The 23,775-nt window shown below is 37.6% G+C and overlaps 1 protein-coding gene across 10 annotated transcripts; it reads left to right on the top strand.

Annotated features, from left to right (window-relative positions):
• The first annotated feature begins 1,962 nt into the window (after nucleotides 1–1,962).
• Nucleotides 1,963–22,453, top strand: LOC102412301 (putative P2Y purinoceptor 10). Of its 10 annotated transcripts, none has more exons than XM_025276098.3 (5): nucleotides 3,557–3,725; nucleotides 4,296–5,099; nucleotides 6,827–6,930; nucleotides 7,462–7,686; nucleotides 21,397–22,453. In XM_025276098.3, the coding sequence occupies exon 5, from the start codon at nucleotides 21,444–21,446 to the stop codon at nucleotides 22,428–22,430; it is 987 nt and encodes a 328-aa protein (XP_025131883.1). In that variant the 5' UTR covers nucleotides 3,557–3,725; nucleotides 4,296–5,099; nucleotides 6,827–6,930; nucleotides 7,462–7,686; nucleotides 21,397–21,443; the 3' UTR covers nucleotides 22,431–22,453. The 10 variants fall into 10 exon arrangements, with proteins under 10 accessions (XP_006067066.1, XP_006067065.1, XP_025131885.1 ...); XM_025276096.3 differs by having other exon boundaries at nucleotides 6,827–6,908; XM_025276100.2 differs by lacking the exon at nucleotides 7,462–7,686 and having other exon boundaries at nucleotides 3,556–3,725; nucleotides 6,827–6,908.
• Nucleotides 22,454–23,775: the final 1,322 nt, after the last annotated feature.

The following is a 23,775-nucleotide window of genomic DNA, read 5'->3' on the forward strand; positions in this document are numbered from 1 at the left end:
AGTATGCTTACTCTTCTTTCACGTCCTTGGCAATATTTCTTCTCTCTCCTGGAGTCCTTTGACTTCCCTTCTCTCTTTAAGATGATATTTGTTAAATTTACGATATGCTAATCTCTCTCTCTATTATTTTTGTTATATCTACTTACCCTCCATGGAGAAGGACAAGGAAGCCTGGTGTGCTGCAGTCCATGAGGTCGCAAAGAGTCAGACACGACTGAACAACTGAATTGACTGACTTACCCTCTATACTTTTATTTGTGTGTGTGTTGCTTAATCAAACTTTTTAAAACTTAGCTACCTACTTTAGCTTCATCTTAAGTAGTAGTATGCATGAAATCATAGATGTGAAATACAATTTTATTACATTTTAGAGCCTTAAAAACAAACTGTATAACTTGAAAATATTTAAAAAGGCATTCCTTGTACCACCCAAAATAAACTTGCATGTCTCCAGTGGGACATGTTTCACTCATTGCAAATACTACTGAAACCAAATTTGTCTATTGAGCAAAGACCAGCCAATCTTCCCAGATTTAGCCTGTACTGAACTCATCTTAACTTCCACATAATTTAATAGTAAATCATACTGTTTATGTTTTCTAATTTGTTTATGAGTGATTAACCTGTTACTTAAACTATGTATTCTTGGAAGCTAGAGGACATATTTTATGCTTCTGAATCCCACTCTTCCCACTAAGTATACCAAATCAATCATTGTTGTAGCTCCATAAGTATCTATTGAATGATTATTTTTGGAAAAGTGCAGGAATAATCTGTGTTTACAGAATCAGATATAGGAAACTCTTAAAGACAGTTTATCTGAAGCAATTAATACTCACTAGTTCTAATGGAATGGAGAAGGTGATGGCACCCCACTCCAATACTCTTGCCTGGAAAATCCAAAGGATAGAGAAGCCTGGTAGGCTGCAGTCCATGGGGACGCTAAGAGTTGGATATGACTGAGCGACTTCACTTTCACTTTTCACTTTCATGCATTGGAGAAGGAAATGGCAACCCACTCCAGTGTTCTTGCCTAGAGAATCCCAGGGATGGGGGAGCCTGGTGGGCTTCCATCTATGGGGTCACACAGAGTTGAACACGACTGAAGTGATGCAGCAGCAGCAGCAGCAGTTCTGATGGAAAAGGAATTGAAATCACAACTCACTCTTTCCTCTTTTTTTTTTTTTTTTCACTTTTTGTTATACTATTGTTCCAGAAAGAATTGAAGATAGTTTAAAAGGATGCATACTATAGTAAGATATATAAATGAATAATAGGTGGACATAACAAAGAAAAAATAGAAAAGGTCATAAAATTAAAGCCATGAAAGAAAAGTACACCATAAAAGTATCTCCAAACTTGCAATCAGCAGACTCTAAATTAGTTCCATGGTTTTCAGCAGACTCTATAAAAAGGACACATGTCACAATTATCACTATCTGTTAGGAGTTTAATCAAACCAATTAGGAAAAATCTAGCTCTTCCTAATATCCCTTTTAGAAAACATAGTGTATTGTAACAAATGATATCCTCAACAATAGCTATCACACCTAATACACTGTTGTGGTTAGAGAAGACATAAGAGCCTTTGAAGCAACAACTCATAAACTTTCCCAGATCTAGGAAAGATATTATGCCCCAGTTAAACTTTGAAAGTGTACATATGAGAAAAGGGAAGAATTCAGAACTATGAGCAAAATGGGGAAGCTGAACTATTTTTTTAGACTCTTATGACTGGATATTTTTACTACTTGGTTTGAGATGATAATAAGTCTTAGATTATCAGTCATACTCAATAGTTAGAAGATGTTCTTCCAAAAGTTAATTGGAGATGATTGTTAAATTATCATTTTTTTTGGTTTGTGTACAGTTTTGCTCCTTTTAACTAACACTCAAAATTTTAGCTGAGTTGAAATATCCTTTGCCAAAAGTGGGTCACTGACTTCTGAGCTACTTTTGTTTCCCTTTTTAGAACTAATGAAAGGAGAAGATACTTGCGTGCAAGAGAGCAATGAAGCAAGCTGGCAAGCCATTTTCTTTGCAATGTTAAGATGTTGTCTGGGAAATGAAGGTAGGTGGTAATGACTATAACTAATTGTCAGGAAAGGGTTCTTTTTATCCTTTTGTCCTAAGGTTTGGCTTTAAAAATCAACAGGTCTGAAATTTTCTTTGGCCCGGGAAAGATCATAGCTTAGGAAAACTGGCTCATGTTTCCCAAGCTCAGAAAGGATGAATTTGTAACAGAAAGACAGTTTAATATTAATAATTTATACTTAAGATTAGAACTACCAAATGGAATGAAACATGTTTTGGCCTATCAGTGCATTCTCCTTTCAGTAGGTATGCCAAGTCAGCAAACTAAATTAACAACAGATTGGAGCTGTATAAATATATAAAATAAGAGTTAAGAAGGGGATTGTGAGGTCAGGCATGTTTCATTTGATATACCTCAGCCAGGATGGGTACCCTCTTCCTTTACCAGTTCTTACAAGCCACGGCTTTTTCATCAATCAGTTAAAGTTCTCAGTTTCTAGTGATGAAAGTGTATCTTTTCCATCTCTCTATGCCCTTGAAATTTATATTGGTGATCTCTGAGTGTCGGGCATTGCTCCATGATTCTAGTTTTACAGGGAGATCCAGGTTGCCTTTTACAAAAATTTTGTCATCCATTTCCTTCTTTAATCAGCCCTATCCATAAATCTGAATGCTAGTGTTTGATCTAACCCACAGTATTTTTTTTTCTCCTTTGTTATTATTATTACCCAGAAGTCTCTTTGCAGTTCTAGGCCCTGGGTTCTAAATGCAATTTCCTCACATGCCCACAGAGGTTTGTGTTGCTTTGCAAGACTTGTTTTTCAGAACTACTCTATAGTCCCCAAGTGTATGATCTTTCTTTACTTGCATACTTTTAAAGGCCCCACAGACATGACAGAAACTGAAACCTTGGTACATTGGTAAATTGGAGGGAGACTGTAGGATATATGGTTCATTTATTTATTCATTATTTGAATATTTTTTCATTCATTCTTTCACTTTTTCATTCAACAATCATTCATGAAAGTGCCTGTGCTAGACTAGTTAGAAATACAAGAACAAGTCAGATACGATTTTTGCCCCTAAGCAGTTTGCACTACACTAAGAAATGTACAAAAATAAACTGCACATTAAATTATAAAAGCCTTGAGATGAAAGGCTGAAGGAAGGGTACTACAATTGGAAGGACTAGCTTAAGCAAATGTAGTCCTACTGCTATTAGTTCTGACACATATTCTTGAAGTTTTCTCACTCTTTACCTCTCAGGTTTGAAAAAATTGCTCTTTTCTTGTTCTTAGATAAACTGTATTCAGATTTTGCCTCAGAATCCCATCTTAACATAGAGCTTACTGGAATATAGTGAGATGGATAGGCATGCGGGTTGTGCTGGAAGGAGATAGGGTAAGAAACAATGAGGAAAGCTGGTATGTAGTCATCATTTGATTTTGCAAATTCTTTGGCTCTCAGCTTTTTTAAATTTCTTTGCACCAGCGAAATAAAAACTAAATAAAACGAGTAATATCTTCTGCTCAAGGGACTTACCTTTAGGTTTCTGTGGTGAGACACCAAATGCACTCAACTTCCTCTTTCAATAACAAATTTGTCAGTTATCAGTAGGCTGCGAGCCACCAAGAGTTAGGCTTTTTCACCACCAACTCCCTGCAAAGAAACAAGCCCAGCAAGGCTCCAAGGTAAGTTACAGCTTAATATATGGGAACTGGTAAAATTCCATGTGGGAAGGTTGGTGGGGGCATGAAGATCCAAGGCAAGGGCAGACATGAGACCAGTGTCCAATTTTAAAATGGTCTCTGGCCTCTTTCAGACTTATTACAGCAGGAGCAATGGTGATTTTCCTTGGTTCTGATTATAATACAAAGTTAAGGTTAATGCCCTTAGTCCACACCATTATTACAAGATCAAGGAGTCTGTGATGCAGCTCACTCTTTGCTGAGGGCTCTTTGCTTCATTATCATTCAGGCAAGATAGCACAAAGTGGTAAGAAAAGAGTACATTCAGTAATATTTATTGGGACAGCTTGACCTATTCGGCCAGAAAAAGAGGATTTGGATTTCTGCTCTGTAGTTGCTTAATAATCATAGATTTTGGAGATGAAGGAGCTCCTAGGGATCCAAATCCCTCACAATACAGATGGGAAAACTGAGAGGCTATGAAATGAAGACATTTGAGATCACCCAGCTGGTCAGTGGCAGAGCTGGAACTAGAACATATGTCTTCTAAATCATGGTCTCTTTTTTCTACAGAAGCCTGTATCTCCCAGAGAATACTGTAAATATATTTATAACTATGTTGGATTGTAGGTTAGGAAAGAAGAAAATATCCCAGATGACAAACTCTGTTAAAATTATTTCAATCTCTTCAAAGGCATTTCTTGATCTTTTGAAAGCTGTATTTTGACCCAATTTCAGACCTACTAGATAGCAGAGCTCCCAGAAATGGTGCCTATCTTTTCAGCAATTATCATTCTTATTATGTTGAGTGCTAGCAACCTTTCTGGTTCTGAGCTAAGATGAATGAATCTAAAGAAAACTTCCAGTTGAGGAATTCTTCAAGGTGAATTGTGCCACAACAGTTGGTACCAGGATCATTTTGGATATAATGATAACAAGCTTTGTGGTGCATTTTGGATGGAGTGGTCTCAGTCCCAAGAATCCTGCAAGTGGGAATATTTTTTATTTTTTTTTTCCAAATGGCTGTGGGAGTCATTGTCCTTTCTATTATTTGAGGAGGTTATCCCTTAGCAATTGCAACACAGTGAAATTATTCACTGTTAAAAAATATGTGATATGCTGATATATTGAGGTGGAAAATGGCCTGAAAGAAAATAAAGTCATGCATTTGGTGCAATAATGTTTGCAACAGTTCCTGTCGAACAAAGGTCCTTCTTTAGTCAAAAGCAGTTCTTTTTTTGGGTCAACTGGAAAAATTGTTGAATTTAAATTGTACAAACTGTGTAAATCGTGGCAGTTGTGGAACACAAGACTTCAAATGAGTGAATACACTTCTGGATGGTTTTGGGTGACTTTTCACAGCTTGTTGTGTTTGAGGTAAGTCAATCTATGTCGTAAGAAGCAGGACGGTCTATGGCCCAGGTAAACAGGACAGAGCTGTCTTTGTGAATCCACATTTTCTAAGTGTTTCTACAATCAGGGTAATGACTGGCAGGAAGTCTATGCTTTATTTAAAAACTCTTGCTAAAAATGTCTACTTATATTTCAAGTTGGGATATTTTGCATTTAAATTTTCATCTAGTATTGATTCACATGCATCACAGGCAGAGTGATGAAATATATGGACCAAAGTGCAGAAAGAAAGCTTGATTTTAGTTCAAGTTCTGTCAAAGATTCACTTTTGGCTTTGGGCAAGTTACTTTATTTTTCTGAGTCTCAGTAGTCTCATCTATAATAAGGTGGGGGCTTGAAATAGATAGTCTTTTAATTTCCTTCCTAGTAGAGTGGTTTGACTCTAGGCTCCTGGTGCCTGAGAAGAGTATATCATGAAGTGGTAAATAATGAGACAGTAGGGAAATCCAACTACAGTTAGAACCTTCTGGAAATACAGTCTAGCTTTCAAAGGGAACTCAGTAATCTATGCTAAGGGCCACTATACTTCTTTCAGAGTAATGTCATCATGAGTTTCAACTTTTAGACCGCAGGCAAGTGTTTTGTAAATAATTTCCTTTTTTAAATAATAAAATGAAAACACACAAGGGAAAGAATTCTGAAATATGATTTACACACTGACAGTGTCACTTAATCAGTATTTCTTAATCTTTTAAATGAAAAGTTACATTTGAAAAACATAAAAGTCTTACTGCAAAGTTATTGTGGACTTGACTAATTAGGAACTAGATCCTGATTCTGGACTCCTAAAAAAACTTATCCCATCACGTTGACATTTTCCAAGTACTGTGGGACAAATAGTCAAAAAGATTTTTGTAGATCTGTGCTTTCAGTTTGTATTACATGGAAAATAATTTTGATTTCCAAATGTATTTACCGTAATAAGGATCCTTTTTTCAAGTAATGCATGTTTCCCACTCTTTTACATTAAGAATTATTGCATTAATCCTACTCAATATTTCTCACACCTATGCTTTTGGGGAGATTTTCTAAACTCAGAAAAGTACATGATCCAACCAAAAGCTCATGGAGGTTACTCTCAGTACAAGTAAAGTATAAATGAACTAACATTTATTTAATATATACTGTGTACCAGACAGGATTATTGATATGTTTTCTACTTTTATGTCATTGTTGTTCACTCAGTCCTGTCTGATTATTTGTGGGATGGACTGCAGCACACAAGGCTTTCCTATTTTTCACTATCTCCTGGAGTTTGCTTAAACTCATGTCCATTCATTCGATGATGCCCCTTCTCCTCCTGCCCTCAATCTTTCCCAGCACCAGGGTCTTTTCCAAAGAGCCGGCTCTTTGTATCAGGTAGTCAAAGCATCAGTCCTTCCAATGAATATTTAGGGTTGATTTCCTTTAGGATTGACTAGTTTGATCTTGAAAGTGAAAGTGAAGTCACTCAGTTGTGTCTGACTCTTTGCAACTCCATGGACAGTAGCCTGCACCAGGCTCCTCCGTCCATGGGATTTTCTAGGCAAGAGTACTGGAGTGGGTTGCCATTTCCTTCTCCAGGGAATCTTCCCGATCCAGGGATTGAACTCAGGTCTCCTGCATTGTAGACAGACGCTTTACCATCGAGCCACCAGACTCCTTAATCATGTACATTTCCTATTTAATCTTTGCAATGATATATTTTACAGGTACTATGATCCTAATGTTATAAATGAGGAAACTGAAGCCACTAAATATGAAGTGAGTCATTTCAGGCTGGAGAGCTAATAAGTGAGTCAAGACATTACCCCAGGTCTGTCCAAAGAACATGATTCTTTCCATCTGCAAAATACTGCCCCAAATGCAAAAATGATGAATAATTAGGCCTCCTTCTTATCTGATTAAAAATCCAATAAAGATACATGCATGGAAGTTCAATTCAAATTTTATTTTAATTCATTTTAAGGATAAAAATAATTTTCGCTTCTAATTTATAGGGGAAATGTCTAGACTTGCAGAACATTTCCAAACTTCTATATTTCTGAAATCAAGCCAGATTATTTACAGTTGATTTTAATTAACTCAGGAAATGGTAGAGCTCCAAATTCCAGTTGCTCTTCTTTGGCTGTGGTTATGTATGGTTGAATGAAGGACAGTGTGCTCATGGGTATCTGACTGGCTTGGGTAGTTCATGTGAGACTTTTATGATTCAAATAAGAAGAAAAATGCTAAAAAAAAAAAAAAAGCAAGTTACATTCCCAAATGGCCAGTGAATATTCTCCCCTGGAAAGTGGGGAGGTCCCCTATCAGCAACCTTTCTCTAATTTTCTCTTTTCCTCCCAAGATAACAAGCCCACATGCTGGTCCTATTATCAAAGAAAATAGGAGACACATATTTGATTTTTGATATTTGATAAATTTGTTCACTTAATGGTATTACTGACTTAATGACGAGAGATGAAGAGAGGGAGAGGACTGAGAAGCTAAAGCTTTGTAGAACTGAGTGGTTACCTCGATGCCAGAAGCCTAGATTCCACACTCTTCACTCTGCCATTTGTATAGCACTCAGGTAAATGTGATAAATATGATGACTTCTTTGAGTCTCACTTTTGTGATCTGTAGAATGGGAATGACCTAATTTGTTTTAGGTCATTGTATATATGAACTTTAAATAATGTAATATGTATATATGAACTTTATGTATATATGAACTTTAAATAATAATTAATAGCAATTATAGTTTTAATAATGATTTGTAAAGTGCAGGTAGGTTGAGATGGTGACAGGTGCATTAATGATGGAAGTGGCAGTGCTGATGGTATTAGTTAGAGGCAGGGGTTTAGAGAGTCCAGGCCCATAAAGTCATGGCAAGTTAGAGCAGAAGGTAGTTAAGATCATACAGTTCATATTATTTTATCTTAATAATGAGGGAAATGAAACTCGCATAAAGGAAGGGGAAGTATTATAGCTCCAAATCCAGTGTTCTTTATAATATATTTTACAACTTCTGAGTCTTCCCCATCTTACATGACTTGTTACATTTGGCTCACTACTATTAAGGCTTTCCAGGTGGCACAGTGGTAAAGATTCTGCCTGCCAATGCAGGAGACTTAGGACACATGGTTCATTCCCTGGATCAGAAAGATCTAGAGAAGGAAATGGCAATCCACTCCAGTATTTTTGCCTGGAGGATCACACGGATAGAGGAACATGGAGAGCTACAGTCCATGGGTTTGAAAAGAGTTGGAGATGACTGAACAAATGAGCATACAATACTCATAAATCCATCATTCCAGTACTTTATCCATAGATCTATTGTGGTTTGGGTTCATAAGCAAAAATTGTTAAAGATTCCTGGTTTTGATAGTACTGTACCCAGACACCTGGTGGCAATCATTTGCCATATATGTGCAGTGATACATCACTTCATGAGAAATAGAAAGGGAAAAGGTGGAAACAGTGAAAATCTCTTCTTAAGCTCTAAAATCACTGTAGATGATGACTGCAGCCATGAAATTAGAAGACAACTGCTTCTTAGCAGGAAACCTATAACAAACCTAGACAGTGTTTTGAAAAGCAGAGACATTACTCTGCTGACAAAGGTCCATATAGTCAAGGCTATGGTCTTTCCAGTAGTCATGTTCAGATGTGAGAGCTGGACAAAAAAGAAGGCAGAATGCTGAAGAATTGATGCTTTCGAACTGTGGTGCTGTAGAAGACTCTTGAGAGTCCTTTGGAAAGCAAGGAGACCAAACCAAAGATCTTAAAAGAAATCAACCCTGAATACTCTTTGGAAGGACTGATGCTGAAGCTGAAGTTCCAATACTTGGGCCTCTGGATGCGAACAGCTGACTGATTAGAAAGAACCCCGATTCTGGGAAAGATTGAAGGCAGAAGGAGACGAGGACAACAGAGGATGAGATGGTTGGAGGGAATCACCGATTCAATAGACATGAACTTGAGCAAACTCCCAGAGATGGTGAGGGACAGGGAAGCCTGGCATGGTGCAATCCATGGGATCACAGAGTCAGATACAACTTGGTGACTGAACAACAACAAAAACATAGTCATAAAAGTGCTAGACATAAAACTGAGATTATTAGCATTTTCGCCTCTGAAGAATGGTTTTATCCATATAAATGTGACTTTAACCTATTTTTGGGCAACAAATTGCTTACAAAGGAAAATTTTTGGCTTTCTCTGCTCATGAAGAGCCAAATTACGACTGAAATTGTAATAACTGAGACTTTGAGGAAGAAGCAATAATGTTGAGTCTTCATTTTCTGATCTATAAAAGGGTATGAAAGTGTTAGTTGCTCAGTCGTGTCTGACTCTTTGCAACCCCATGGACTGTAGCAACATCCAGGTTGCTCTGTCTATGGAATTCTAAAGGCAAGAATACTGGAGTGGATTGCCATTCCCTTCTCCAGGAAATCTTCCAGACCCAGGGTTCGAGCCAAGGTCTCCTGCACTGCAGGCAGATTCTTTAATGTCTGAGCCAACAAGGAAGCCCTAAAATCAGTATAATAATAACTCAGGGTTCTCTCAAAGGTCAAAGGTAATATATTAGTAATATCACTTAGCTAGTGGCAGGATGCAAGTGGAAACTTCTTGTACTTAGTATTTCACTGAAACTTAGGAGTCTGAAACAAATTCTAATGCCATCATAATATAAGTTCACTTTGTGCCTTTGCAAAAGCACAGCATTGAGCCAGTTGGTAGGGAAGTGAAGCTGCTTTTACATAGACATTATTAGTACCTATGATGTTCTTGTATTCAGACTCATTGATTCATATTTAGAGGCCTGACCTAACTTTGTGTTCTAAAACAAAATTTAGTTATTGTGATCACTCACCTAGAGCCAGACAACCTGGAATGTGAAGGCAAGTGGGCCTTAGGAAGCATCACTACGAACAAAGCTAGTGGTGGTGATGGAATTTGAGTTGAGCCATTTCAAATCCTAAAAGATGATGTTGTGAAAGTGCTGCACTCAATAAGCCAGCAAATTTGGAAAACTCATCAGTGGCCACAGGACTGGAAAAGGTCAGTTTTCATTCCAATCCCAAAGAAAGGCAATGCCAAAGAATGCTCAAACTACCGCACAATTGCACTCATCTCACAGACTAGCAAAGTAATGCTCAAAATTCTCCAAGCCAGGCTTCAGCAATACATTAACCGTGAACTTCCAGAAGTTCAAGCTGGTTTTAGAAAACGCAGAGGAACCAGATATCAAATTGCCAACATACCCTGGATCATCAAAAAAGCAAAGGAGTTCCAGAAAAACATCTCTTTTTGCTTTATTGACTATGCCAAAGCATTTGACTGTGTGGATCACAATAAACTGTAGAAAATTCTGAAAGAGATGGGAATACCAGACCACCTGACCTGTCTCTTGAAAAACCTGTATGCAGGTCAGGAAGCAACAGTTAGAACTGGTCATGGAACAGCAGACTGGTTCCAAATAGGAAAAGGAGTACATCAAGGCTGTATATTGTCACCCTGCTTATTTAACTTCTATGCAGAGTACATCATGAGAAACGCTGGGCTGGATGAAGCACAAGCTGGAATCAACATTGCTGGGAGAAATATCAATAACCTCAGATATGCAGATGACACCACCCTTATGGCAGAAAGTGAAGAAGAACTAAAGAGCCTCTTGATGAAAGTGAAAGAGGAGAGTGAAAAAAAAAACTGGCTTAAAGCTCAACATTCAGAAAACTAAGATCATGGCATCTTGTCCCATCACTTCATGGCAAATAGATGGGGAAACAGTGGCTGACTTTATTTTTCTGGGCTCCAAAATCACTGCGGATGGTAACTGCAGCCATGAAATTAAAAGACACTTATTCCTTGAAAGGAAAGTTATGACCAACCTAGACAGCATATTGAAAAGCAGACACATTACTTTGTCAACAAAGGTCTGTTTAGTCAAGGCTATGGCTTTTCCAGTGGTCATGTATGGATGTGAGAGTTGGACTATAAAGAAAGCTGAGTGCTGAAGAATCGATGCTTTTGAACTAGTGTTGGAGGAGACTCTTGAGAGTCCCTTGGACTGCAAGGAGATCTAGCCAGTCCATCCTAAAGGAGATCGGTCCTGAGTGTTCATTGGAAGGATTGACGTTGGAGCAGAAGCTCCAATACTTTGGCCAGCTCATGCAAAGAGCTGACTCATTAGAAAAGACCCTGATTCTGGGAAGGATTGAGGGCAGGAGGAGAAGGGGATGACAGAGGATAAGATTGTTGGATGGCATCACCAACTCAATGGACATGTGTTTGGGTGGACTCCAGGAGGTGGTGATGGACAGGGAGGCCTGGCATTCTGTGGTTCATGGGGTCACAAAGAGTCAGACATGACTGAGTGACTGAACTGAACTGAACTGATAAAGTCAAGTGTTTAATGACAGAATTCTCACTTAACCTTATGAAATTGCTACTGGTTTTAAAATAAAATGTTTAGATTACAGGCTTTGGAGCTTTTAGGTATCCAGATATGTTAGATTCCAACCTTATTATCCTTGCCTTGACCATAGTTTTTTCAGTAACAAAGGGAGAAAAACTATGACTATTGCTTGGGAGAGTAGCTTATGGAATAGACATTAGAAGTAAAACTGACTAAGACTCTTGTTAATATGTACTTATTCTCCATACTCTTCCCTTTATAAACCAATGTTTATGAGCTGAGTTCCTACTGCATGCTTAACCCTCTGCTAAGCAAAATGAGAGATATAAAAGGGCAAGATACAGTTGTCCCTCATGGAGACTACATTTTTATAGTGTAGCCTAAGTGTCCAACGAAAGTACAAAGGAAAAAGTCTGAATAGATTGCACCATGCGAGGAAATGATTAGAGTTGAGATAGGATCTCAAGAGAAGAGTAAATGACTGACTTCTGAGATGGGATCCAGGGAGAAAAGAGTTTGATGAAGTTTCATCAAACTTTATACCAATCTTCATTATCAGAAATATTCTTACAGCCACACATTGGAAGTGAATCTTGTTAGTTCAGTGAAGGTAGCTAATTATCCTGCTTTGATTATTAGATTAGAAGTCTATGCTGATCATTCCCTTTAGAGTTTGTCTCCTGTTACCAGAACTTTTTTTAAAGGAAAGAAACATCCCTCTATGAAGCTCCTGGCCTTTGATGTAGGCAGAATGTACTCTGGATTGAGCACTGACACTGGTTAAACCAAGAGGCAGTTACTTTTTTTAGAATGATATTGGAGGCACTGGGAATTTGATCCTCATATCTATCTGGGTGGTTCACAATATTCAAGTATATTCTGAAGATATTGTATTTTCACAGCTTATAATTTTTCCTGGGTTGTGTTATCTGTGTGGTGGTCCTGATTAGCTGAGTTGGTTATGCAACAGCAATGAGATTAACTTTTGGAGGTTAATCCCTACATGAACCAGTTAACATCAATTTTTAAAATAGTGCTGTATGTTTAGCCTTGCTTTGGGTTTAGAGAGAAAGAGAGAACAAAATTTAGGGCATAACCTCTGACTTCACAAAGCTCACAGCCCAGTGTAGAGCGATTCATAAACAAATGAACAACAAATGTGTTGTCATAAGGCAGAATATTTACCCACTTAAAATATTTACTAACTGATTATATATCGATAATTCTACTAGGTTCTGGAAATTTAAAGAAAGTCATAGCCTTTGCCTTCAAAATGCTCATAATTTAGTTAGAAATAAAGAGATATGAATGAAAACACTCAATATGGTACACTAAGGAAAACACTCAATATGGTGCACTAAGTACATTGTTAAAGCAATCCCTGTGACAGCATGGTAATCCATATTTGCCATTTTGATATATCATTTTGGCAGCAGAGTATAGAATATATTTTTAAGAGAGCAGTCCTAGAACCAGGTAGATCAATTAAAGAATGGTTTAATAATTCAGAGAGAGAGGAGAGAGAATGAGTGGAGAGAGAGAAAACTTGGTTGATTGAGTTAGAGAGGAGTCTAGAATTATTTTAAGTATTCTGGCTCTTGTAATTGGATAGATGGTGGTGGATAAGTAAAAGATCAGAGAGTATGATGAATTTAGTTTTGGGCATTTTTATTTAGAAATGCCTAGAAAACACTGAAATGGGAAATCTCAGCTGAAAATTGGACATACAGATCTAATATCTGAGAAGAGGCCAGCCCTGGACAAAGAGACATAAGAGCCATCTGGATATGGGTAGTGATTGAAGTCATGAAAGTGGGTGATGTTACTTAGCATGAAGACACTGAATAAGGAGAGAATATGCAGACCTAGGGAAAGCAAACATTTAAAGGATGTGCAGAGATGAAAGAAAACATAAAGAAGACTCAGTATGAATGGGCCGATAGTTAAGAGGAGACTCAAAACAGAGTTGTGGCTTAGAAGCCAACAGGAGAGAGCATTTCAAAAACATGGAAGTGGTCAGACTGTCTCACACAGCAGAAAAGCCCTGCTTGATTTAACAACATGATGGCCACTTGTCACCTTTACTAAAGCAGTTTCAGTGAGATTATAAAGATATGCATGCCACATTGTAGTGCATTAAAGGATGGATATAAAGTGAGGAAAAGAAAGCAATCAGTGTCAAAAAATACTATGAGATGTTTATTTAAGAAAAGAAGGAACATGACACAAAGCTAGAATAAGATGCATTGACAAGAGAAATATTATTGTGGGAGTTGAAGAGACTTAATGACAAATATCTAGCTGAGAGTGAAGGACAACATGATGATCTGGGAGTGAAAGGGAACAATTAATGAAAGAAAATCCTGAGAAACCTAAAAGGGATTAAAAGCATGGGAATTCAACTTGTACAACAGGAAAGACAGCTTTGTTGGGAAGGATGCAGTTGTAGATAAGATTGTGTGTGTTGGAAGGGGACAATGTTTGAAACTGAGTTACTTCTCATTCAATAGCCTCAATTTTCTTGTGATTTAAGAGGTAAGAGCCTCTGCTGAGAAATATGGGGATGGGAGAGCAGAAGAGTAGAAGAAATTTTAGTAGAGTTAAAAGTGCTAAATAGCCAGCACTCTCTTTTTGTGCACCTTGATTAATTTCTTAGGAGAATAAACTAATCAGAGGTGTGGAAAAAGAGACTGGAGCAAAAAAAATCTTCTATTTAAAGTGCTGAAACTAGAAATTCATGATTTCTAGTTTTAGCACTTCAAATAGATCCTGGTATTTTTAATAGGATCATTCATCAGTTTGGATAATAAAAAATAAAATGGTTTGTGGACTTGATCTGGGATTAAGACCTTGCCAGGCTTCCCTAGTGGCTCAGACAGTAAAGAATCAGCTTGCAATGAGGGAGATCTGGGTTCGGTCCCTGAGTTAGGAAGATCCCCTGGAGAAGGAAATGGCAATTCACTTCAGTATTCTTGCCTGGAGAATTGCATGGACAAAGGAGACTGGCAGGCTACAGTCCATGGGGTTGCAAAGAGTAGGACACAACTCAGGGACCAACACTAGCTTTTTCAAGCTGGTACAGCAGAAGAATGGTGAGCAAAGAAGGTTGAGGATTCTTGTGTAAGAATAGTTAATTTGACCATTGAATCTAGTCTGCATAGAGAAGGAAGCAAAATGAGGGAGGGTGCCAGATTGGGCCATGAGAAATGGAGAGAAGTTTAAGGTCTCTGTGAGTGTGTGGTGCAAACTAACATGATGCAACTTGCAGTGAAGTTCAGTGATTGTAATGTTATCTTTTTAATTAATTTATTTTAATTGGAGGATAATTGATTTACAATATTTTGATGAGTTTTGCCATATATCAACATGAATTGACCATAGGTATACATGTGTCCTACGTGTCCTATGTGTTGAGAGTCCCTTGGACTGCAAGGAGATCAAACCAGTCAATCCTAAAGGAAATCAGTCCTGAATATTCACTGGAAAGACTGACGCTGAAGCTGAAACTCCAATACTTTGGCCACCTGATGTGAAGAACTGACTCACTGGAAAAGACTCTGATGCTGGGAAAGATTGAAGGCAGGAGGAAAAGGGGATGACAGAAGATGAGATGGTGGGATGGCATCACCAACTCGATAGACCTGAGTTTGAGCAAGTTCTGGGAGTTGGTGATGGACAGGGAAGCCTGGTATGCTGCAGTCCATGGGATCGCAAAGAGTTGGACATGACTGAGTGATTGAACTGAACTGAACTGATACATGTGTCTCCCTCAACCTGAATTCCCTTCCCACCTCCATTCCCACCCTATCCTTCTATGTTGTTCCAGAACACTGGCTTTGGGTGCCTTGCTTCATGCATCAAACTCACACTGGTCATCTATTTTACATCTGATTATGCATATGTTTCAATGCTATTCTCTCAAATCATCCCATCCTCTCCTTCTACTGAATCCAAAAGTCTGTTCTTTATGTCTGTGTCTCTTTTACTGCCCTGCATGCAGGTAGGATCATTAGTATCATCTGCCATGGCAAAGGTAAGGGAATATGGAGACAAGCATGGGTTCCAATTCTAATATACCACCTCTACACTATGATAGTATTGTGACTTTGGCACAATTTATTTAACCTCTCTGTATCTCAGTTTCCTCATTTGTAATATGGTAATAATCATTGGGCCGCTATGAGGATTAGAAAGGCAGCAGTGGAAATGAAGATGGATTGGAGATAGATTGGAGAGATTTTAAGGGCAAGATAATCACCTGGTTTCTGTTTAGATATGGGTGAAATGTAGTGATAGGAGTTGGATGAATTCCCAGTTTCTGTCTGTAATGTTTAGGAAGCTGGTCATGGCACAGACTAGAAGGAGAGCTTAGATTCAAGAGTAAGTCACCAATTTCATATCTTTCCTGAGAGTGGAACCAAAGATATATCCAGATTTAAAGGGATAGAGATTGGTAACATAGAGGGCACAAACCAACCAAAAATAGTCAATAATAAAGCCAAAGGGAGAAACACAAAAGAGATAGAAACAGGCAGAGGCTGAGAGAAGAAACATGTTTTGACTTTGGCCCTTCCATTCAACCTATTTTTGTTAGTGGCTTCTTAAGTTGTTCTCCTTTCTAAAATTTCAGAAGCGTCACAGATTGCTAACAGGAAGCGAAATGTTCTCTATCTGAGAGAGTTTATATTTTCACCCTACCCAACACAAATTCCCCCAGCCTCCTATCACCATGGAGATTTTACATTTAATTGTCACCAAACATATTTGGGGAAAAACCCTTTCTACCTTCCCTTCAGTCTGGAGAAGAAAAATCATTTTGGAAAGCAAGCCATACAAATCTCTAAACTTGAAATAAACTGAATTGCCAAGGCATAAGAAACCACAGAAACAAATAAGTTGTGATCATGACCTCTAGCTTGCTGTTTTGGACTAATAGAACTTTGTTATTTAGCACAGAGGTATAAATACAATCTGATTCTTTAATAAGTGAAAATTTCTGTACCAGTGAAGCAGAAACAAATATCCATGTTTGTAAAATGCAGAAGTGGAGGTGTGAATGGGTGGGTGTGAGTTGTTTTTAGTTCTTAGTACTGTAATGCACCTTATGTAGCCTGCCTTGTTCTTTCACAGCCTATGCATAAGTAATAGATTATAGTAGAAATAAGATCAATACTGAAGTCAAAGTGGGTGGTAAGGGAGGGTTGGTGACATGTGTGATGACAGATGTTTAGTTATATCTTGATGGCATAGCTAGAGCAATCCTAAGGTTATAAGATCCTGAGGTCCTTCTATGAGATGAGAAAGATTCTGCCATAATGTGCTCTCTGGATGGCACAATGACCTTCATGTTATTAAAAAGTCCCTCTTGAGCAGGGAGAGGCAAATAGTTATAATGGAAATAGTACAGACTTTGGAGCATATCAGGCTTGATAATAAATCTCATTTTTAAATTTGCTACCCAAGACAATTTACTGAATCTCAGTTTCCTCATCTGCACTATAAGAATAATAATGGAACTTCATCTTAGGATGGTTGTGAGAATTAAATTACATAATGTATATGAAAAATTCCATTGAAGATTCTGGCATATATCATTGATCAGATCATAGTAATTATTTACTTTCTTTTCACCTGTGAGTATCCTTCTACTTTTGCTCTGAGTCATATATACATAAGAAAGATGACTGCATGACTCTTTAGGATCTATCACAGATAGACTAACTAGGGAGTATATGAGGAGGGAAGATGAAAGTATTATTTACAGTATTGGTAGCTGATAAAGTCTACTCTCTTATCTGTGAATTAATCTCTTGGGGTTCTTTTCTTTTATCATTTATCTATTTCCTGGAGTAAGACTTAGAATGATATAGAAAGTCATTCTGCTATTTACGAGGAGAATCTCAAAGAAGTCACTCTGTTTTTGTAAACATACTTAAAAGGAAACAAAATAAAACATACCAACAACAAAACTCCATTTGAGGAACAACCTCTGCACTTTTTTTTCTCTACTTCTAGCTTTAAAGGCAATAAACATTCCTGCACTATGGATAGAAGCTATGTTTGTAAAATTTGTCTTTAGGAGGAAAACAAATGATGAACAGAAGGGTGTGTATAAAGATTAACTGCTCTGTCTTCCTATTTGAAGTCTTAGATCTTTCATTTAGTATATTTGTGGTCTTAATAAACTCCCCTCTGGACTTGCTTATTCTACCTTAATAAGATTAAGTCCAAGAAAACTTTTCCCATTACAAAGACTACTTTAATAAAATTAAACCTTACATTGTTTCAAAAGGTTTTAGTGACCTATTTTGATAATACCCTAATCAGTATTCACCATGATTTTGGATAATCTGCCATGGGATGATGTTGCACCAGTACAGAATTCCCCTTAGGTAGAGAATAGGTTTCTCCCCTTCCCTACTACATAAGTGGAATTATCCTGGTTCAGCTTCTAAATTCATTTCTTGTTGTTTAGTCATTAAGCCATGTCCAACTCTTTGCAACTCCATGGACTGCAGCACACCAGACTTCTCTCCCCTTCACTATCTCCTGGAGTTTGCTCAAATTCAAGTCCATTGAGTCAGTGATGTTATCTAACCATCCTGTCTTCTGTTGTTCCCTTCTCCTCTTGCCTTCAGTCTTTCCCAGCATCAAGGTCTTTTCCAATGAGTTCGTTCTTTGCATCAGGTGGCCAAAGTATTGGGGCTTCAGCTATAGCATCAGTCCTTCTAATGAATATTCAGGATTGATTCCCTTTAGGATTGACTGGTTTGATCTCATTGCTGTCCAAGGGACTCTCAAGAGTCTTCTCCAGCAGCACAATTCAAAAGCATCAATTCTTCAGCTCTCAGCCTTCTTTATGGTCCAACTCTCACATCTGTACATGACTACTGGAAAAATCATAGTTTTCACTATATAGACCTTTGTCAGCAAAGTGATGTTTATGCTTTTTAATATGCTGTCTAGCATCTTTTAATTTTTTGGCTGCAGTCACCATCCTCAGTGATTTTGGAGTCAAAGAAAATAAAATCTGTCACTATTTCTGCATTTTCCCCATCTATTTACTATGAAGTGATGGGACTGGATGCCATGATCTTAGTTTTTTTTTTTTTTTCTTTTATTACTGAAAAGTTTCATGCAAATTTGGAAATGAAACCTAAGCCGAGAGAGAGAGAGAGAGAGAGAGAGAGAGAGAGAGAGAGAATGCATGAAAACCACCAGCTATTGTGATAAAATAATAAGGAAGTAATTTTCCCAAGCCACAAAGATCAGCTAGGACACTGGTACTGCAGGTTAAAAGAGGCAAATCTATTTTCTCAGTGCTGTGGTGCCAAGTTAGGAAGTCAGAACCCAATGGAAAAGGTGGTGGACAAAATAGAGGCAAGCAGATCAGAACAATAAGACTGAATTTCTACTATTGCAATTGGGAATGAGTGAACAGTGTTCATACCAACCAGAGGCAAGAGAAATCTTGATGCAAAAGAAACAGACTCAAATATCATATTCTTTTTTTCTGCTATTAGAACAAAAGACTGAGTATTTCAGGACTTCCTTGTGTGCAAGACACAGCTTAGACAATCTGGCAAGGCAGTTTGAGGACAATTATGTGGTTCTCTGGTTCACTGGATGGGCTTGGATAAATAGTATACCTTCCTTTAGCACCTATAAACAGGTCCCTTCTAATTTTAATATCCTATGACTTTGTAGGTATAAAAACAAATCTAGTAATAACTCATTTTTAATTTGCATTTCTCTAATGATTATTGATGTTCAGCATCTTTTCATATGCCTGTTGGCCATCTGTATGTCTTGTTTGTATGTCTGCTTAGGTCTTCTGTCCACTATTTTCTTTTTTTTTTTTAATTGAGCTGTGCAAACTGTTTATGTATTTTGGAAAGTAAGGCCTTGTCAGTAACATCATTTGCAAATAATTTCTCTCCCATAGGTTATCTTTGTGTTTTGTTTATGTTTTCTTTTGCTATACAAAAGGTTTCAAGTTTAATTAGGTCCCATTTGTTTATTTTTGCTTTTGTTTCCTTACTCTAATAGATGAATTCCAAAAAAAAAAAAAAAAAAAAATCATGGTAACTTATGCCAAAGAGTATTCTGCCTATGTTTTCTCTAGGAGTTTTATAGCATCTAGTCTTTATATTTAGATCTTTAATCTATTTTGAGTTTGTTTTTGTATAGGGTGTAAGAGAATGTTCTAATTTCATTCTTTTACATGTAGCTGTCCAGTTTTCCCAACACTGCTTATTAAAGTGACTATTTTTTTTTTTTTAATTTTATTTTATTTTTAAACTTTACATAACTGTATTAGATTTGCCAAATATCAAAATGAATCCGCCACAGGTTTACATGTGTTCCCCATCCTGAACCCTCCTCCCTCCTCCCTCCCCATTCCATCCCTCTGGGTCGTCCCAGTGCACCAGCCCCAAGCATCCAGTATCGTGCATCGAACCTGGACTGGCAACTCATTTCATACATGATATTTTACATGTTTCAATGCCATTCTCCCAAATCTTCCCACCCTCTCCCTCTCCCACAGAGTCCATAAGACTGTTCTATACATCAGTGTCTCGTACACAGGGTTATTGTTACCATCTTTCTAAATTCCATATATATGCGTTAGTATACTGTATTGGTGTTTTTCTTTCTGGCTTACTTCGCTCTGTATAATAGGCTCCAGTTTCATCCACCTAAAGTGACTATTTTTTATCCATTGTATATTCTTGCCTCATTTGTCATTAGATTAATTGACCTTAAGTGTGTGGGTTTATTTCTGTGCTTTCCATACTGTTCCATTGATCTATATGTTTGTTTCTGTGCCGGTACCATAATATTTTGATTACTGTAACTTCGTAGCATAGTCTAAGGTCAGGGAATATGATTCCTCCAACTCTATTCTTTTATCTCAATATGTTTTGGCTCTTCTGGGTCTTCTCTGTCTCCATGAAATATCACCTCACACCAGTCAAATGACCATCATAGAAAAGTCTACAATAAGTACTGAAGAGACTGTGGAGAAAAAGTAACGTTTCCACACCATAGATGAGAATATAAATTGGTACAGTGACTATGGAGAACAATATTGAGGCTTCTTTAAAAGAAAAAGAATACAGAAATAGTTACCATATGATCCATCAATCCCACTTCTGGGCATATAGCCAGAAAAGGCAAAAACTCTAATTCAAAAAGCTACATGTATCCCAATGTTCATAGCAGCACTATGTACAAAAGCCAAGACATGGAAACAACCTAATGTTCCATCTACAAATGAATGGATTATTAAGATATTGTGTGTATGTGTGTATATATATATATGTGTGTATTTATATATATATATATATATATATGGAGTATTACTCAGCAATAAAGAGAATGAAATAATGTCATTTGTAGCAACATGGATGGACCTAGAGATTATCATACTGAGTGAAGTAAGTCAAACAGATAAAAACAAATGTCATATGCTATCACTTACATTAGAATATAAAGCAATAATACAAATGAACTTATTTACAAAACCAAAATAAACTCACAGACATAGAAAACAAACAGTTACCATAAGGGAAAAAGAGGGATGAATAAATTAGAAATTTGAATTTAAGAGATATACACTTCTATATATAAAATAGATACACAACAAGGACCTACTGCATAGCACAGGGAACTATACTCTATATCTTGTAATAACCTCTAATGGAAAAGAATCTGAATATATATATATATATATATATATATATATATATATATAGCTAATCACTTTGCTGTACACCTAAAGCATTGTGAATCAACTAAGCTTCAATTTAAGAAAATCTGGATGTCAGCTAAAGTGGTTAACCATGATACTGTTTTTTTTTGTTTTGTTTTGGGCAGGGATTATAACTTCATGGCTTACCTTGATAAATGCTGAAATATTCAAGATGAGCAGCAACAGTACCAGCGATGCTGAGACTAACTGCAATGAAACAAATTTGACATTTCATTACCCTCTCTACGCAACCACCTACATCCTCATATTCATCCCTGGTCTACTGGCCAACAGTGCAGCCTTATGGGTTCTGTGCCGCTTTATCAGCAAGAAAAATAAAGCCATTATTTTCATGATAAACCTCTCTGTGGCTGACCTTGCCCACGTGCTGTCCTTACCCTTCCGGATTTACTATTACATCAGCCACCATTGGCCTTTCCAGAGGATCCCTTGTCTGCTATGCTTCTACCTGAAGTATCTCAACATGTATGCCAGCATTTGTTTCCTGACATGCATCAGCCTTCAGAGGTGCTTCTTTCTCCTCAAGCCCTTCAGGGCTAGAGACTGGAAACGTAGGTACGATGTAGGCATCAGTGCTGCCATATGGGTCATCGTGGGTACTGCCTGTTTGCCATTTCCCATCATGAGAAGCACAGACTTAGCCAACAACACTGACTCTTGCTTTGCTGATCTTGGTTACAGGAAAATGAATGCAGTGGCTTTGGTTGGGATGATTACAGCTGCTGAACTGGCAGGATTTGTGATTCCAGTAGTCATCATTGCATGGTGCACCTGGAAAATGACTATATCCTTGAGACAACCACCTGTGGCTTTCCAAGGAATCAGTGAAAAGCAAAAAGCACTGAGGATGGTTTACATGTGTGCTGCAGTCTTCTTCATCTGCTTCACTCCCTATCATATTAACTTTATTTTTTATACCATGGTAAAGGAAGCTATCATTAGCAGTTGTCCCATTGTCCAAAGCACACAGTATTTCCATCCTTTCTGTCTATGCCTTGCAAGTCTCTGCTGCCTTTTGGATCCGATTCTCTATTACTTCATGGCCTCAGAGTTTCGTGACCAACTATCTCGCCATGGCAGCTCTGTGACTCGTTCCCGCCTAATGAGCAGGGAGAGTGGTTCGTCAATGATTAGTTAAAAATAAAACAGCTCTTGATTATGGCTTTGTTTAACTATGTTTCATTACTTTTGCCGAAGACCAAAATGACTAGACACACCGTTTCTTTAACTGAACTTTGGGAAGAACAGAAATATTTGTGCTCACACGGGTGTGACAATAGAGGCAGAGTGTGAAATGTGGGAGAGGAAGGGAAAATGAGATTTGCCTGTTTCCTCTTTGAAATTCAAGTCACTTTCTTACTTGAGAGATTTAGATCAAGATTTTACAGATGTTTTAAACAAATGAAAATTGCATATTTTATCTTAAACCTTTCTTTAGTAAATGTGATGCTATTAATGATACAATAAATGCATGAATCCTTCACACAATCCAAAAGCAAATCTCTTTCATATGAAGAATATTACCTGTAAATGAAAGCAAAACATTATCCAGCCTTTATAAGGGATAAGTGCACAGGCAAGGGGTTGTGAGCATTGAAGCAACATGTGAATAAATTTGAGGATACAAACCCTTACTGAAGAAAAGGCATGGAAATGTGTTTATTCATTGAAAATATATTGGATGCCTATTGCATTCCAGGTTGCCATTCTCTCGGGTATTTTCACCTACAGCTTCTCATCTGGCTTTTCTAATAAACTTGTGGAAGGTTCCAATCCAAATGAATAAATGAAACCTCAGAGAGATGAAGTGACTTCATTGGGGATAAAGAGTGTCAAGGCAAAATTTGCCCTGAATACACCACATATGCTTAGGATATTGCCTCTATTTCTGTTGTTATTTGTTAGGTTAATGCTAAACTATCTACTACTGCTTTATTGACTATGCCAAATCCTTTGACTGTGTGGATTACAACAAATTATGGAAAATTCCTAAAGAGATGGGAATACCAGAACACTTTACCTGCCTCCTGAGAAATCTGTATGCAGGTCAGAAGCAACAGTTAGAACATAACATGGAAGAACAGACTGGTTCCAAATTAGGAAAGGAGTACATCAAGGCTGTATATTGTCACCCTGCCTATTTAACTTATATGCAGAGTACCTGGTGCGAAATGCCAGGCTGGATGAAGCACAAGCTGGAATCAAGATTGCTGGGAGAAATATCAGTAACCTCAGATAAGCAGATGACACCACGTTTATGGCAGAAAGCAGAGAAGAACTGAAGATCCTCTTGATGAAAGTGAAAGAGGAGAGTGAAAAAGTTGACTTAAAACTCAACATTAAAAAAACTAAGATCATGGCATCTGGTCCCATCACTTCATGGCAAATAGATGGGAAAATGATGGAAACAGTGAGAGAAATTATTTTCTTGGGCTCCAAAATCACTGCAGGTGGTGACTGAAGCCATGAAATTAAAAGATGCT

This window comes from Bubalus bubalis, chromosome X (assembly GCF_019923935.1).
Source record: "Bubalus bubalis isolate 160015118507 breed Murrah chromosome X, NDDB_SH_1, whole genome shotgun sequence".
In the NCBI taxonomy this organism is placed as follows: domain Eukaryota; kingdom Metazoa; phylum Chordata; class Mammalia; order Artiodactyla; family Bovidae; genus Bubalus; species Bubalus bubalis.

Coding starts and splice junctions, on each gene's coding strand:
- LOC102412301 (XM_006067003.3), top strand. CDS start 1,978: ATGAAAGGAGAAGATACTTGCGTGCAAGAGAGCAATGAAGCAAGCTGG. Junction 2,072..21,396: donor ATGTTGTCTGGGAAATGAAG/GTAGGTGGTAAT, acceptor TGTTTTGGGCAG/GGATTATAACTTCATGGCTT.